The sequence below is a fragment of the Amphiura filiformis genome, chromosome 11, assembly GCF_039555335.1.
Source record: "Amphiura filiformis chromosome 11, Afil_fr2py, whole genome shotgun sequence".
NCBI classification, from domain to species: domain Eukaryota; kingdom Metazoa; phylum Echinodermata; class Ophiuroidea; order Amphilepidida; family Amphiuridae; genus Amphiura; species Amphiura filiformis.
Genome location: NC_092638.1, coordinates 25,899,358 through 25,917,138, shown reverse-complemented (window position 1 = coordinate 25,917,138; position 17,781 = coordinate 25,899,358). Strand labels below are relative to the sequence as shown.

Here is a 17,781-nt window from a genome sequence, read left to right as displayed (position 1 = left end):
TTTTTATTTTGCAATCTTTCTGTCATAACTTTTTTTAAGATACTATAGAGAAGTTGCAACTTCTTCTTACAAGTCTTTACAATAGTATTAGAAGCAAATAAAAAGAGCCTCTTCATGTTTTTCAGCTTCTAATCTTTACGCTATAAAAAGTATAAAAAGCGTCTAAATAGGGCAATTTAGGGCATTTTTTTTCAATAAAAAATAAAAAGCCCCTCTTCCTCCTTTTTTTCCAAAACCCGGACGAGAAACATGTTTTATTTTTTACTTTGCCTAATGAAAACCAATCCGTGAAATGCGAGAGACAAAACTGCTATGCACATACCACATACTTTTACGGTCTTTTGCATAAATGTAAAGACCCAACACTCTATCGCTTACAGGCAAAGGCACACAACCCTTGCATGATTTGTTAGACATGCACGATCAAATGATCAGCCCTCATGAAAATGCGAGAATTCACAGTATACAAGGCACAGAGACTTTGGCTTTTGGTGAATAGTCTGCAGCAATTTGTGTATTTAACACAATTTCACAAACTTGATTAATGAGACTGAGTACCCAGTGGTTATTACCACTCTCTATATAAAAAATATAGTGGTAACATTTTGAGGAAAATAATATATGCATTCCAAGTGTTTATTTTTATTTTTCAGCCCAATCAACTCTGACAATTTTAATTCCTGATCTGGACAAAGTGACCAAACCAGCCAATTCAAAAGTGACACCAAATAACCTTGATGTAAGTGAATTCACTGATTTATAAAAGAGAAGAGCTGACATTTCAATACACAACCATTTACAACATGTGACCAGCTCCAAGAAAATGCGGAAAAAGTTGCCAGACATGTTTTGAAGTTATAGACCTTAAAGATGACATTCCCATAAAAAATAATCAAATTTTGGAATTCTTAATTTCATGGTATTTGACTGTGGGCAAAGGGAACTTTCAAATCCTTGAAAGTACTTACTAAAAAGAGGATTATTTAATCAATAAATAACAGTTGAACTATGATAATCCCTATTCAATCTGGTGTAAGGCAGGAAACTAATTGGCCTATTTCTCAGAATAGCAAGTTGGCAAAAATAATTAAGGTATCATTTACAAAATTATCCATATCTTGAATAGTATTGATGCTATTTATATAATTTTGGTATCATTTTTAGCTTTTTGTTTAGTGCTTCCTTTTAAATTCAAATCATGAAATATCAAAAATGCGATTTGTTTCTGGATTTTGTCAGAGCAGGTCATATATGTATAACCATCAAGGGCACATTTACACTGCTTCCCTTTTCCTTCCAACATAACAATGCATTGCATAATATGTTAGGGTTTTGGCTATCCTAGGATTATAACACTATGCACAAAACTCAAATGCAGTATAGACAAACAAATAGTAAATGCATCTGATGTTATAAATATTGTTTTTGTATAGTGGTTAGTCCATTGTTTATGAGCGTATATAAAACATGCATTCCTTTTATCATGTATCATTAATGTAGCTAAAACGTTTTAGTGGTCTACGGTCAGGGGTCACAGAAAGGCGCGACCAAAAATACAGACATGTCTGGTGGACAACTGGATTTAAAATAACAGATAGGATTAAAATGATGTACTTTATGATTTTCAATAAAACAAAATGGGCAAATCCAGAACTTCCAAGAAGAAGGAAAAAACAATTCCCACATTTTTCCATCACAGAATTTCATTTGGTAAAACAAACCATACCAAAGTACTATTGTATTGCCCACAGTATTTGTTATCACCAGCAACAGACATTTTAGATGCCCTCAGAAAGAAAATCCTTGCATTATACTTTGATCAGCTCGTAATCGGCGGGTCCTATAACATCGCGGATTAATATCAAAATTTTTTTTTTTTGCGAACTGTCTTGTGACATCTCGCCAGAAGCATAACAAATTATTAATTCAAGTCCTATACTTCGTTTACTTTCTTAAACAAAAAAAATATAGACAAGACAGGTCAACGAATAACACTCTTAAAGTGGGTCTACTTTTTGGCGTAGTGGTAAAAGCCCAACATTTCCTGCCTATAACGAGCTGATCAACCTGTAGTCTTCCTGCTGCACCTTGTCTGGCGACAACCCTAAGGTTTATACTAGGCTTGGGCGATTGTTAAAATGATTAGATTGTATGTATCACGTTTTATTCATGAGGTTATGAATTGTTTTTGATGTATTGAACATTGTGTGACTATAATAGGTTGAGCATCATTTGTTGCATAGAATCCCAATATTAAACATTGCTGTGTATTTTAAGTGAGAAAGATGTTTTTAACAGTTGTTTCACTTGTTATTTTGGTTGTAGTTTCAGCTGATAATCACCTGTCAGTTGAAAACATTTGAGTGAAATTGTAACATATCCTTTGTTTACAATTTGATTTCAGTATTTTGATCATGTAGCAATTGATGATCATCGCGTCTTTGATCTATGTGAAAGATCCGGTCTTCTCACACCTTGGCAGCTCCTACAAGAATACCAACAAAGGTAAGTTGATCTTTCGAAACACATGAGGGAGGGTTTTTTTGGGGGGTGAGTAATTATTTGTGCTTCACATAAGAAATCTGTCAAGGAATGCAACTTTATACTTGCACTACATGAACTTCAGTTAGAGATTGAAGAGCATGGCATAATTTAGTGTCAGAAAACAAAATTGTGATAAAGTTTTAGTATAGCAATAATTAATAGCAATGATATATTTTTGTGTGATTGCATAGCAATTTGGCTAGATTGTGTAGCAAAATGCAATGCGATACTGGTTATATTATGCCCTGTTGGAGAGCAATAACTGTAAAAAAAAGAATTTTGCTTCTTGCTTTGTGTTCATATGTTTACACATAGCTGATAGCACTAACAGGCATGAGAATTTTTTGTTGTCCAAATGTCCACACTTTCAGCCTGTTTTTGGTCTTTTTAGCCCAATTTCACACACTTTTATCAAACACTTCAGGTTTTTTCATGGATGATCATACTCATGCCTGCACTAAATCTGTTGAGCTTAGATATTTCAATAAGAAATCACAATAAGAATCCTATGTTATTTCACATTGCCTCTAGGAATCTTGGAAAATGGTAATTTAAAGGATTCCCCAAACTGACTTGCTAATTAACACTATTCTGTAATGAGTTCTGTGAAGTATGATCAACTGTACAAATAAAATTATATAACATATAAACACAGCATTTATAAAGCACCATTATTGCCAAAGGATTTAAGGTGCTGAGCAAAGGAGAATAAGAAGAAACCACAGAGACTAAAAAGAAAAGGGGAATAGGTTGGGATTTAGAAGCCTCTTGAAAGAATTGATGATCTTAGCATTTATGATGGCAATAGAAAGTTGTTTCCAAAGGCAGTGTGAGCCGCAATGAGAAGGGCGTGTCACCAGCATCATTGGGAGTTCTAGGAGTGACAAGGGAGTTCCCAGTAGCTAAACAGAAAGAATAGGAGGATCAAAGATTTAGGGTTCAATCATGTTTCACCGTTGTTCATCACCGATTAACAATGATGCGTCCTTGTCGTCTACGGGGTTTACTTCGCGACAAGCGAAGTGAACCACACAGATGCTTCGGACGCGAGTTGTTAATGGTGATGAATAACAGTGAAACATAATTAAATCCCTTTCAACAACGAAAACAAGCTAAAGATTGTCTAATTCACATTCTTTCATTCGTAATGCCTGTTTGTCATTGCCACTCAGCCTTATGTGATTTCTCTGTTGATATCACCAATAAAATAAGAATAAAGTGGTAATTTTTAGCTGCTACCTCCAACATGAGAGAGTGTTTATGTTCCAGGCATGACAAATTTTACATCCTTACATGTAATGCGTACAGGTAACCTTGCGTTCGCGTATACGCTACTGGACTGTGGATACATCATCAATTAACAACGCTTGGCTCTTGTACGAAGATATAGGAATTGTTGTTGAATAAGTTATGTTTTGCATAGTATTAACATCTCTTGTTGGAAATCGGATATATCACAAACACAATATCTGTAATAAAAAAATATATGTATTTCTACTCAGGAATCATGGTATGAACAATATGGATCTGAAGTTTGAAGTGAAGATTAACAAGCATCAAAGAAGTGAATATACGATAACATATGGACCACATGTTGCTACCGTAAGTATGCATGGGTAAATTGCAATTCTTTTTGTTGTATTCTTGATTGATTTTAATGTGATATGGATCCTAAATTTCCTAAAAATTTTGTAAAATATCATCAACATTTGAAAGATTTGAAAACAGCAGGCTTGAAAATATCAAAAGTGCGGATGCAGCAGACGACAAATTCTTTGACTGACCGTGTAAGCATTGTGATCACTGGCAGGTGATGTCAGTGTTCATAGCTTGACCTAATGCTGGTGTGGCTTAGACCTTCCAAATTCTGTACTACAAGATCAAAGAGGGCTGGTTCTTAAGAAAATGTGAAAAAAAAGCTAAGCGATTTGAAGGTTAAAACAAATAGTTTAAACAAGAAACTGTCTGATGAAACTACTTACTGCACAATAAACACCATGAAGTAATCAACTTTTACGGTAAAATACCATGTCTGTCATGGAACACTTTTAATTATCCCAATCTGATTTGTGTATCCTGAGGGGAAAAAACACCAAAACCTGGAAAAAATATGCAAAATCGCCAATTTAAGAAAGCTATGTGTGGACTACTGAGACAAACCTATTATGGCATTTAAAATTCGGTTCTCAAAGTATGATGTCATTACTTACGCTGAAGAAACAAAATATCATTTTTGGTACGCCTTTTGGAAACCACAGCATGCTTCACAAATATTCATATAGCTGATAAATATTGTCTGAGATGGTTTTTTGTTTTAATTATTATTTCAGGGTACATGCAAGAACAAGAAAATTGGCAAGCAAGAAGGAGCTCAAAAAATACTAGTGGTAAGTTACAGTGTGTTAATCCAGTAAAATCCACATGACCTTAATCTCACACACGAGGAGTGTAGAGTTCAAATGGAATCGCCCATCCAGGTAATCCCATTTTGAAATATACATACCCCGCATGCTAGCCTGGACCAGGAGCTAAAACAAGCTCCTGGTTTCAAATATGGCTCCTATAGTTTGTAGTGTAAAATATTGGACACACAAGGAGCCAAAACTGGGCAACCATGATGTAAAAAAACCTGAGTGACTGCTTACAAGCCTTGCCAGTGTGGAAGATTACGGTCATGTCTTCCAAACTTTCTGTTATGGTTGAATAATCACATTTTGCTTTTAAATAGAAAAATCACGAGTTAAACAGTCATGAGTCGGTATCGGTCATGTCAACTAAAGATCAATTGGTAGTGAAATAATTTGATTTGAGAGAAGGCAATGTAAACCATGAATAGAAGTGATTTCAGGAACTGAATGCAACATATTGTTTAGTTCTGCTTGAATTATTTGCAATCATAATAATTTGATAGACAGGTTTCCAATCATGTGATTACCAGTATGAAAAAATATATATTTCCTGAAATTAGGCTAAATAAAAAAAATGTGTTATGTCTCAATGCCCATGGCCGTTTCAAAAACGAATGCGGAATGTGTTTTTTTTTTTAGATTTTTTTTCCTAAGATTTTAAAAACTTAATTTTGAATTAAGATGTCATTTTCGAGTCTTCAAAAGTACACAACATAAACAGCTTTGAGACAAAACAATTTTATTTTATTTAGCCTGATGCATCAGCAAAATGAAAATAAGATGCCATTTTATTTTGGAGATTTGTCACTGGATATTATTTTGAAAATAAAACATTGTTGAATTCACTGCATCTTGAAGAATTACTGTGGTCTCTCAATTCAACTTTGCCTATTTTAGATAGCAACTCTTGACAACAGGGACAACCATTGTTGGCAAGACAATCTGCCCTCAGTTGGCTAATGCCCCAAACAGTTTGTAAAAAGTTGAAAAAGTTTGGGTGTTGAAATTTGTGACAAATATGCAGACCGTGTTAGTAACATGTTTCCCCAGTCATACACACAACATGGGTGTGGGGTTGGTATTTGTGTATATATGATAGTAAACTTTTAAGTACTGGTAATCAGAGGCTCTTTTTGCATTTTTCACCAACTTCAGTTACATACACTCTGTGCCCCCTAAAACTGCTTAATATGGGAACACTGTGAATGTTGTTTGTTCAGGTTTTAGTATTGTGCTCAACCTATGCTCACATAAATGCACACAAGTGCGCTAATTATGCATCTGGCATAAGTGCAGCGCCAAACTGCATGCACATCAATTTATATCAATACACAATGTAATGAATCTCATTTTTTCACTAATTTTAATCTGAACAAGTGGAGTCCCAGTCTTGCTGAAATACCAACATATAGCAGAAAGTGTCCCCGGTTTGGTGGAAAGAAACTGTATCTTCTGTGTCCCACTGGTAGCACACGATAGAAGTAATTGTATGTGGGTGGGATAAAGGTGGGGATGCTTTTAGGTCTATATAGAATTTCATGGGTGCAACCTTTAGTTCCTTATGCTTGTCAGAAATCAAAATAGTGAATATTTTCAGTATGAGTCTCATTTTTTTCGCTAATTTTAATCTGAACAAGTGGAGTCCCAGTCTTGCTGAAATACCAACATATAGCAGAAAGTGTCCCCGATGTGGTGAAAAGAAACTGTGTGTTCTGTGTTCCCCTGGTAGCACATGATACAAGTAATTGTGTGTGGGTGGGGGCAAGGGTAGGGGTGCGTTGAATTTCATGGGTGCAACCTTGATTTCCTTATGCTTGTCAGAAATCCATTGTTTACTGTTGTGTTTTAATCTCATCATAAAACTAGGGCTGTTTATATGTTGTCAAAATATTGCAATTGAACAAGCATGTGTACCAACAATACTAAATAGGTGAAGGGTTTAATTTGATTCAAGTTATCTTTTCCAGTTGAGTGATTATTGCCTAAAGGTTTGCTTGTTATTTTACCTATAGACAGGGTACTAGATGCACTTTGTAGACTGGTTTGTTTTTTGTGAAATATTTTTCAAGGGATAAACTATTAATATTATTTTGTTGTGCAATGAACTATATCCTTCGCCATCAGAATTTTGCATTAGTGAATTCAAAGCATTGTGTATTGAACTGATTCCAACAACCATTGTTCATTCAGTCATTAAGATAATTTTATATTGTTCATTTATTTTGGGCATTAAGCTGAAGTTATATTTTTGCTTTTTGGCCTACAAACCTTTTGTTATTTACACACCTTTTTGTGGGGGCCATCTTAATTACAAACCACATAATTTTAGTTTACAACAGCTATGCAGAAAAGCACTACACAGTATTTTTTCTTCTGTATGAAAGAGGTTAAAAATGTTTAATACTCATTCCTCAAGAAATGACAAAATAATGCATGTATACAGAGATGTTGATGCATCTTATACACTCCCCCTACCCTGCGGGACTCATGCATTTAGAGGCATTGAACAGTGGCGTACCGTGGCCGCCCCTTACCCGGGGGGCTGAAGAAAATCCAATTTTGCCGCCCCTTCCTCAACAGCCCGGAAAAGGTTGCCCCAAATTTTTTTACGGTCGTTTGAAAAAGTGAAGAGAAGAAAAAAAAAAGGATTTATAGGCGCTATCCCCAAAAGCAATACATTTTGATGTATAGTACAATTTTTTCACATTTTCTGCCCTTTTTTCTTTACTAATTCTTTTGCCGCCTTCTTCTTCCGCCGCCCTTGATTTGGCCGCCCCGGCTTTGACCCCGGGGCTAGCGCTCAAACCCCCCAAAAAATACGCGCATGTTGAAACATCTCTGTATGACTATGCATGCATTATTTTGTCTAATTTCACTCTCAATAAGTAATGTACAATTTTTATCCTAATACACAGTTATTAACCTATAATTACAGGCTGTGTATGAAAGGTTGTATGGCATTATCTCATATTTACAGTAATAAAGTAATTTAATATTGCAGTATTCAAACCTGTAATGTATATTGTTCATATGGATGTTGAGTTTATAATTAGCCTTTATACAAGCAGCTAAAATTTGTATCTTTGTATTGTAATATCTAAACCATTTTGAAATTATAAAAACATAAAATGATGTATTGATGAGTACATGATGTCATGGCATGAAACTAAGTTGTACTGAAGGGGGGCGGCCAAGATTGACTGAATTTTGACGTTGTCATTGGTTTAACATGTAAACACGAAAATGTCTCAGATAATTCCAAAAGTGTATGTATATTACCAAGCAATATTTTATCAGTCTAAATCCGTTGAGGTTCGACAATGAACCTCATTATAAGTACTGAGTACATTATGAGTACATGCACAACATGTTATGAAATATACTAAAATTTCAACGACTGCAACATTTATTATCCAGCTCAAAATGTTTTGATTGTAAATTGCAGCATTATTTTCATATTTTGGATGGAAATTGTCCATTTTGTCTTTTGTAACACAGTAAACGTTTAAATACCCCCTTTAAAATTACCTACCGGTACCGGTACTTAAGCACCCAGATCGGTAATGGAGTAGAGTACTTCAGTCTCCGGTTCAGTTACAAATGAGCTGTGTCAGCCCTCGCTGGAAAGTCAACTCTGGTTTTGTGCAAATTCATCACATTTCATTCAATAGTATTTATGACATATTGTGATAATAAGATTACTACATGCTTATTAGTCATGCTGCCAAATTTGTGAAATGTTAACACTCAAGAAACATACATTTTACACCTGAAATAATGTCATTGAAAAAATGACTTACTGACTGAACTTTGTTGGAATCTAGACTCAACAGTAAAAGTACATAGACCCGGGAATAAATACTAATATAAACATAGACGAACCAGTTGGCATGGCGACTGTTCAGTGCCAGAAGTGGATAATTGCAATAGCTGCCCTATGAATATTTCATGCAATTTACACACAGTATATTTATATTCATCTACACATGGCAGCTATTGCACTTCTGGCACTGAGCAGTTGATGGGTGAAAAGTTGTGCAATAGCTGCCCTGTGAACATTTGGTAATTTACACACCGTATATTGTACTCATCCACACATGGCAGCTACACATGGCAGCTATTGCACTTCTGGCACAGCAGTCGATGGGTGAACAGTTGTGCAATTGCTGCCCTTTGAACATTTGGCAATTTACGCACAGTATATTGTACTAATCTACACATAGCAGCTACACATGGCAGCTATTGCATTTACCCACTTCTGGCAGTCAGCAGTCGATGGGTGAATAGTTGTGTGATTGCAATATGTAGTAGTGTATGTTTACATAACTTCAATGTGTGTGTTCTTTTAGGGAAAGGAAATATGTAGAGATATGTAGTACTGGTGATTGAACCCAACATTGAATAGCTGCAGCTAGACTGTTGACCTCAATTGTGTATACAGGATAGATGTACTATGTTTGTTGTATGGGCGAAGCCATAGGCGGAGAGCCATACTTTAATTTTGTTTTGCAATATTTGTTCGCACGTTTAAGGGGTTATCTAGTCACTGTGTAGATTGAAAGTTGCAGGGTATATAGTATCTAAGCGAATGAAGAAGTAGATAGATTTTCTATAATAATATGTGTTCAGGAGAGGAGATATTTAACAAAAACAAAAACACCCAAGTCCGTCAAATGCATGAATAAGAATACGTGTATAAGATAGGCCTATGCACCATTGTGCATGATTGTGGAATTGCCGCAGCTGATTAGAGTCGTTCATTTCGTGCGGTACCTGATTAGAGTCGTTCATTTCGTGCAATAAATAGCGGGCAATGGGTGTATTTTTTTTTTTTTTTTATGTTGCTGTATGGAAACGATCATTTGTTTGCACAGACCTAGTCTCCTACACATCCAATTTATGTCGGGCGATCCGAACAAACATCGTGATAGCCATAATGATACAGTCTGGCCCGAGGCACAGACTATCAAGTGTTTGTTTACCAGTGACCTTCAATAAAATCGATACTGTAGTACAAACATGCTATATACAGGGTGTCCCTGAAAGAACTGCATCGTCGGAAACTTAATTGTTTGGGTATTTTAATGACACAACTAAACAAAACTAAATACATGGTGCGGTTGAGCAATAAATCGGCTACCACATACTTTTCGACAATTTGACAAAAAGACGAAATATTAAGATTAGAAATTTAATAAGATGGCATAATCACTGCGCATCATAATTTTTACTTCATTTACTGTATAAAACATACATCTTTTGATTCATTATGACACCAGATTTTTTTTTCTTTTTTGAGAAACAAAAATCCTTCCAAACTTTACATAGAGCCAAAAATTTACAAGATAATCTTTTTTATTCTGGCATAACAATTTTGGGAATTTTGTTTTTGTTTGTTAATGTTTGTTTTAATACGCAATCACTCGGGCACACCCTTTCCAACGAAAAATGAAAACTTTAATTTCAACATTTAATTTTGAGCATGGAGAAAGGAAATCATAGCTTCCGTCCCGCTCCTCCCCATTTCCCCCTTCTGTTTTTCTTCTCTTTTTTTCATTTTGCTTTTCACATTTTTTCTTCTCAGACAACCCTTGTTTACCAAAAGTAATACATTTTATTTAATTTATGACGACACAGCTTTCTGTCATCCCTTTCTAGCCCCGCTCCAAAGGTCTGACCTGGTTGGTTAAACCGGCGCAGGCCAGATGTCAGAACTGCAAATAAAATGCAGCAAGGTAGAGGTTGTAATATCGTGCACATAGCTTCCTATACCTTGCTGTGTATAGTGAACAGAGCACGTGTATTTTGCTCACTGGCAATTGATACAAACCGAAGGTGTCAATAAATGGGACAGTATGAATGGATCATTTTGAAGTTTATGTTGTGATGAAGTTTGGAAGTCAACATGTGCGATGATGCCATAGGGTCTACAGGGGTTTTAACAACATGGTGTATCGCCTAAACTTGGTCAGTTGTATTTGTAGTTGATGTTCTTACAGAGCTGAATAGATTTGGGGTCATCCAAGGTCACACCGAGTTCATCTGAGGTCAAATTACTAAAAACTGTCATATGGGCACGAAACTTGGTGTTTATAGTCAACACTTAGAGTCAATTTTTGGAAGGTCATTTCGGGTTCATCCGAGGTCACCCAGGGGCATCTGAGGTCAAATTACTAAAACTGTTATATGGGCACGAAACTTGGTGGGTATATTCAACATTTAGAGTCAAGTTATTGGAAGGTCATTTCGGTGTCATCCGAGGTCACCCAGGGGTCATCTGAGGTCAAATTAAAAACCGTCATAACAGCATGAAATTTGGTGAGTACAGTCAACATTAAGAGTCATATTTTTGGAAGGTCATTTTGGGGGTAATCCAAGGTCACTCATGGGTCATCTGAGGTCAAATTACTAAAATCTGTCGTATGGGCATGAAACTTGGTGGGTACAGTCAACATTGCTAGAAAACTGTCTAAACATACAAAATCTTCCAACACACGGTTCGGGTTGTTTTGGTAAAGCAATACCAACACCTGTTGTGAACTCGACACCACGAGGGGATTTTTCATATCCCAACCCGTGCTCTGGGCATCTTGTAAAACAAACATTACACAGCTGTGCGGCCTATTACATTTCCATATGATTTCCTTCTTTAATCACCCACACTCCCCATCCACCATCCAGGCTTCGCCCATACAGGGTTCTGAAAAGAAACTCACATTTAAACACAGCCACTACCATACCATCACCCAACAACCTTACACACCAACCGCGTATGCCGAAAACCGCGCAACCCGAGAACCGCTCTAGTTAAAATTACATTTATAGTTGCCACTGTGCTCTAAATGTCAGTTTAAGTGTTGTACTATAGTGTACATTAGTAGATTAATGGGGATTACATATTTTGTCTCATGAATTAAAGTTGTCAAAAAATGGCCAACAAGCTCTAAGGTGACAGACCTTGTTCTACAGGCCCGACGACCCAAAATTTGCGTTTTGGAGGGTTTTTTTATTTTTGGCTGAAAATGATTAGAAAATATGTTTGCTGACATTTTGGTGAACTTTAAGGGTTAGCCTCCAGAAAAAAAAAGCCTGACCGACCCTACTTGAAAGGTGCGTCTGCACGTAGAACAGGGTGTGAAAAAACAGCTATGAACTTTTTTCTTTTACTGTGATAGCAGCCCACTCTATATGTTGTTATTGTTCCTGACAACTTTATATAAAAGACAGATCACATAGGACTATGCTGTAAATCCCATTCACATAACTATGCCCACACACATTTCTGAAACAAACCTCTTCCCTGGTTCATATTGGGTTATTCCCTGTGGAAGAGTCAGCTAAAGTCTTCTGCAGGGTTTCAAATAGAATAGACAATTAGGTAACTTCCATTTGAAATATGGGTAAAGCTATACACAGAGGGAGCATGGGTTTCAAAATAATTAACCTTAACCAATTCAATTTCAAAAGCACAAGCCAATTCCATTTGAAAAACACACTCCCTCTTAATCTTCCGATTTCAAATGGAATAGCATATTAATGAAATGTAGAGAAGGCAGTCACAATGCTGGCACAATCTGCAGTCAAATGGGATTTGTACTAGACAGATATTCTTTGCATTAGAAATGGTAGTTTTTGATATAATCTATATAAATGTTAATTCGCTGTCGTAGTGCACATTAGAATATGAACGTTGCTAGGTCAACTGGCTCACGCTTTCTTTGTTACGAACCACTGATCGAAATGATCACAACACAGTCTATATCATAATTCGGAACAGGTGTATTAGCCCAGGCTTGGAGCAGTAACCAATTGTTACTAACGTGCACTACGACATCGAATACCTAATGTGTGATTGTGTGTTACTGTTTTTTGAAGTTTTCATTTGTACATCTTGTCCGATTCATATTCATTTGTTTGTATTTTTCAGAAATTACATCCACATCTATCTACTTGGGGTGCTATTATTAAGCTGTATGGAACAAGAGGCATATCAAGTATCAACTTGGAGAAAAAGGTAAGCAATGATAGCCATTCATGGGGCTATTCCAGTTGAAATCCATACACCCCCTATGACCTTAACCTTGCACACAGGGAGTGTGAATTTCAAATGGGGTTACCTGAATGGGTGACTCCATTTGATATCTAAACCCCCTATGTGGGATACTAAGGTCATGTCTTCCATAGAGGATGAATGGGTTTCAACTGGAACAACAACTTCATATTATTACAAATCTAATTTGGATCTATAAAAGCATAACGATGCAGTCATTTGGTTATTTTGACTGAGATTGTACTTAATGCTAATTGTCCGATGTAACACATACTGATCATGGCAGGAAAAATTTATTGTGCTGTGTGTGGTTGGGTTTATGATCCAGAGTTGCAAGTCCCTGCGTAGTTTTTTTCTATTATTACATTTTTGAGGAACTTCATTTATAAACCAAATAACACCTTGCATATGTTACCACTTTTGTCTATCCATTCTTTATTCCAGGAGTTAAAACAGAGTGTTGTAGAACTACAAGGCAAGGCCAGTCACAAGCCTAATGACCGCATCTTGAAGAAACTCAAGCTTGAAATGAAGAGGCTATATATGAAAAACACACAACAAGTAAGATTTGAATCATTTCAAGATATATTAGATATTGTACAAATGCATCTGTAATAAGGCTCTCACCTAACGGGTAATTATGTACTCTGGTTCCCAGTTGAATTTTTGGGTGGTAATCCGGGTACCTGACAAAAGGGCAACATGTTTTATTACAATAATTGAAAAAAGATATAGGCCCTAAAATTACTTGCTTTCAAGGTTGGAAAATATTGCTACTAAAAAAATAGCAGCAATATTTCTTCGGTTTCAAACCTTGAATAACAAGAACTTTGTGACACAATCTGGTCCATGGAGGCCAAAGGCAACAAATTTGAAATTGAGATAAAGGCAAAAATATGCAGTAAAAAACAATAAGAAAATAAACATCACAAAACTTCAGAGCTTTAGAACCAAGTATGCTAGACCTTTGGTGTTTTCAGTATATGATAGCCTAATGTTTATACCAGGTAATAGTTGCAGTAACTCAATTTTCAAAAATGTCTCCTTTGGCCCCCATGGACCAGATTGTGTCACATTTTGCCTTAAAGATTAGGGTTAAGTTTAAGGGTTAGGATAAGGGTCTATGCATTATGCTCTTTTGAGTATTTTCTGTGCATTTCAAATAAAATTTGCTACTTCTGTGCAGTTTTCCATTTGGCATGCAATTCTGTGCAAAATGTGCTTGACATTTCGGCACAATTCTGCCAACATTGCTTTTGATTTGTACATGATTCGCATTGTTTCATGTAAGTTTCCTTTTGTATAGATCTTTTATAAAATGGTTCAGTTTTGTTTGTACGAATCAGAATAATGAAATCAAATAATAGAAGGAAAGGGGGAAAGTCATCATGATGATGAAATTGAGATACAAATTAACAGCTTTTATGCCATGATAACATAAATGTTTTTCATTGTCTGTTTTATTTCCAGAATACAACTGAAGAAACAATAACAGACTCACAAGAACCAATAAGCACCAATGCAAGCTGATATTGGTAAACAATAATTCCACCAAATGCTTCATGGCTGCATATTTGAGTATATAGCAAATAGTATGTGACTCGGTACTGATATACTTGGACAGTCAGTAATAATGTGTGTAATGTATGTTCATCAATAATCAAATGCAAGTAATTTTGACCTAACCCTAACCTAAAGCCAAGAATTTTCTGCTTTACAAATGCTAAATTCCGCTTTTCTCCGCTTTGTAATTTTAGCACATTTCTGACATAATAAAATTTCACAAGAATCTTACGTTCAAAAGGTCGGAGAGCCCCAAGAGCTATTTTTAGTCGGGCGCGCAAAGGATTGTGGGATACTCGAGCTGAAATGGGAGGTAGGACAGGCGTTGTACGGTAAATCTATGACGGATTTTACCTTATTTTGATGAATTTTGAAGACCCATTTCATTTAGTATTTTATTTATTTCTTTTCAATTGTTTTTTTTCTTTTTCTAGGTCCTTTCTGCTTATCTTTTTTATTTTTTTTTCTCAGAAATGCGTTTTCCGCTTTACCTCCGAATTCCGCGATTTTTGCGGAATTTCCGCAACGCGGAAAATTCTTGGCTTTACCCTAACCTTAACCCGAACTGCCAACTCTACTCTCTACTTTGTCTAACGTGTAATAGGTGAGACTCTTATCATATCGGGTGATATGGAAAGGTGTACACACGATTTGGCATTGGTACATCGTCTGTAGTACGCAAAGGTGCCCTGGACCTGGTGTGAATGTGAATTTACGTGAGCGCAAGTTTTTATTGGTGCTTGGTAACCAAAATTAATAACAATTTTCGCCTATTTTGAGCCCAAAAGTAGCATGACATGAGCCCTGAACTCGGCGATAAGCCACTTTGATCATTTGGAAGCAAAGTGCATTGTGGGTTATGCCAGTGAGATAAACAATCCAATCCAATTTCCCACAGTTATTATATTTTCAGAATCATGCATCCTATTGGTCTTTCTATGAGTTTTAAAAACATCATGCTTTACTTTGTCCCACCCAATATTTAAAACAATAGGTCGACCAATAAATTTGTAACATTGTGCTTAATCTGTCCATAGTCAGCTGTGTGGAGAAACGGACTGTCTGGAATTCTTATGATTTTACTAACCAGGCTCAACCATGAATACTTTGCTGGTTATTTGCAAGTGCGGTGACTACTTCAAGTCCAAAAATTTCATGCTGCCAAATAATGAAGGGTCTTTCCAAATTTGTGTGAAAATTTTGTGCTGCAAAGCAAAAATATTGTGTTTACAATATTTTGTTTGATTACATCTTGTGTTGAAAAGTGTGTTTTAATTCAGTCCCAATTTATAGAACTTAAAATGTTTAGCAGTATGAGTAGTGATGAGCTTGACCAATGAGAAGTAGAAAAGAATAGGACTCATTTCATTGGCTCATAAGACCTGGCTAGCTATCCAACGAGATAGCTTGTTACATATTGACCAAAGAAAGGATTGATTTCATTGGCTCAAAAACAACAGCTCATTGCTAGCATCTATGTAACACCCAATGAGATCATTGGTTACATCCTGACCAGAAAATACAAGGATTTTACATGTATTAGCTGCAAAAGTCATGCATATATTTAGATATCGTGGAAAAGCTTCCAGTTTCACAATGCACAGTAATGCTAGTTATGAAAGGTTAATGTCTTTGCCTTGTATATCACAGGTGATTTGAAATGAAATATTACAACTAGTAAAATAGTAATGATAATTATAGTATTATAAAAACAGTAATATTTTTCATGACAAAGAGAGTATTTATTCATTATTATGTAACTGCAATCTTGATTTTTGTGCCTATAATAGTACTAAAATAAATAACCTATATTGAACATTTGTTTATTTAAAAAATGAATATTTGCAAAATACTTTGTAATATAAGTAACAAATGTGCATAGATTTTAAAATATCTAAGCTATTCGAACAGATGCTTTAAGGAAACTTGTGTGTTATTGTTTTTTGTCCCTGTATAAACAAAAGGGACATTAGACTACTCTAGTTGAAATCCATACATCCCCAATGGAAGATATGACCTTAATCTCCCATCCAGGAGTAAAGATTTCAGATGCAGCACCCATTCAGGTAATCCCATTTGAAATTCACACTCCCTGTGTGGAAGATTAAGGTCATGTCTTCAATAGGGGGTGTATGGATTTCAACTAGAATAACCGATTGAAGAAAGGTTGCCTTAATTAACAGGCTTTGTTAAGTTGTATTGCATTTTATTTTGCGCACGCTCCAAGGAACACATATATAATTCAATTTCAATACTTTATACTTAAGACATTTGAAATTTGCAAACCAGTACTTACATAGTGAATTTTAGCATTTAGTGTGAGTAATTAAGGGCTGGGGTATGAACGTTTGGACAGTATTTATTTTGGGACATCAGAGCACATCAGACATATCGAATTGCATTCTGAATACGAAGAATGTCATTCTGATATCAAATAATTTTGATTTTTTGAAATTCGCAATTTAATACACATTTTATGGCAAATCATTAAAATTGATATTTTTGATATTTAACAGTACTTGAAGTAAACTTTATAAATCTGATGATTTATACTTAAAGTGTATGTAGGTGGGATGAAAAGCCGACGATCAATTGAAAATTTTGACCTTTCAGTATTGAAGATATGGATTTTTTTCCCAAAACACCAAAAAAAATTAGGTCTTTTTGGGAACAAAATCCATATCTTCAATATGAAAGGTCAAAATTTTCAATTGACCGTCGGCTTTTCCTCCCTGCTACATACACTTTAAGAATATATCATTAGATTTATATAATTTACTTCGAGGACTGTTATATATCAAAAATTTAAAAATATCAAATTTTATAATTTGTCATAAAATTTGTATTATATTGTGATTTTCAAAAATGAAAATTATTTGATATCAGAAAGACATGCTTCAGTATTCAGAATGCAATTCGATAGGTCCGAGGTGCTCTCATGTCCCACAAAAAATACTGTCGAAACGCATAATAAACGCTCATTTTAGATCCCTTAAAGTAACAAGTAAAAGATTTTTTAAAGCCATATTGAAACATTTACCAAGGAGGACGCCCTCAATGTTTTTCAAAATTCTGATATTTACACAATTGTAATGCGTTTTATTTTAATAAAGTAACATACCCTGCAAATATCAAGGCTTTAAGTGCTGTAGTTGATGCAAAATCGTGAGAATAAAACGTCAGAGTACATAGTTTAATTATTACGATCGATATATT

General features: G+C 35.4%; 1 protein-coding gene across 1 annotated transcript in view; it reads left to right on the top strand.

The window, feature by feature from the left end:
• The window catches only part of LOC140163588 (microprocessor complex subunit DGCR8-like), a 42,046-nt gene extending 27,038 nt beyond the window's left edge, over window positions 1–15,008 (top strand). Inside the window, exons 12-18 of the mRNA XM_072186903.1 lie at window positions 654–739; window positions 2,405–2,505; window positions 4,047–4,146; window positions 4,875–4,931; window positions 12,880–12,966; window positions 13,447–13,563; window positions 14,473–15,008. Coding sequence (XP_072043004.1) covers window positions 654–739; window positions 2,405–2,505; window positions 4,047–4,146; window positions 4,875–4,931; window positions 12,880–12,966; window positions 13,447–13,563; window positions 14,473–14,532 — 608 coding nt within the window. The 3' untranslated portion in view covers window positions 14,533–15,008. The remainder of the gene's footprint in view (window positions 1–653; window positions 740–2,404; window positions 2,506–4,046; window positions 4,147–4,874; window positions 4,932–12,879; window positions 12,967–13,446; window positions 13,564–14,472) is intronic.
• Window positions 15,009–17,781: the final 2,773 nt, after the last annotated feature.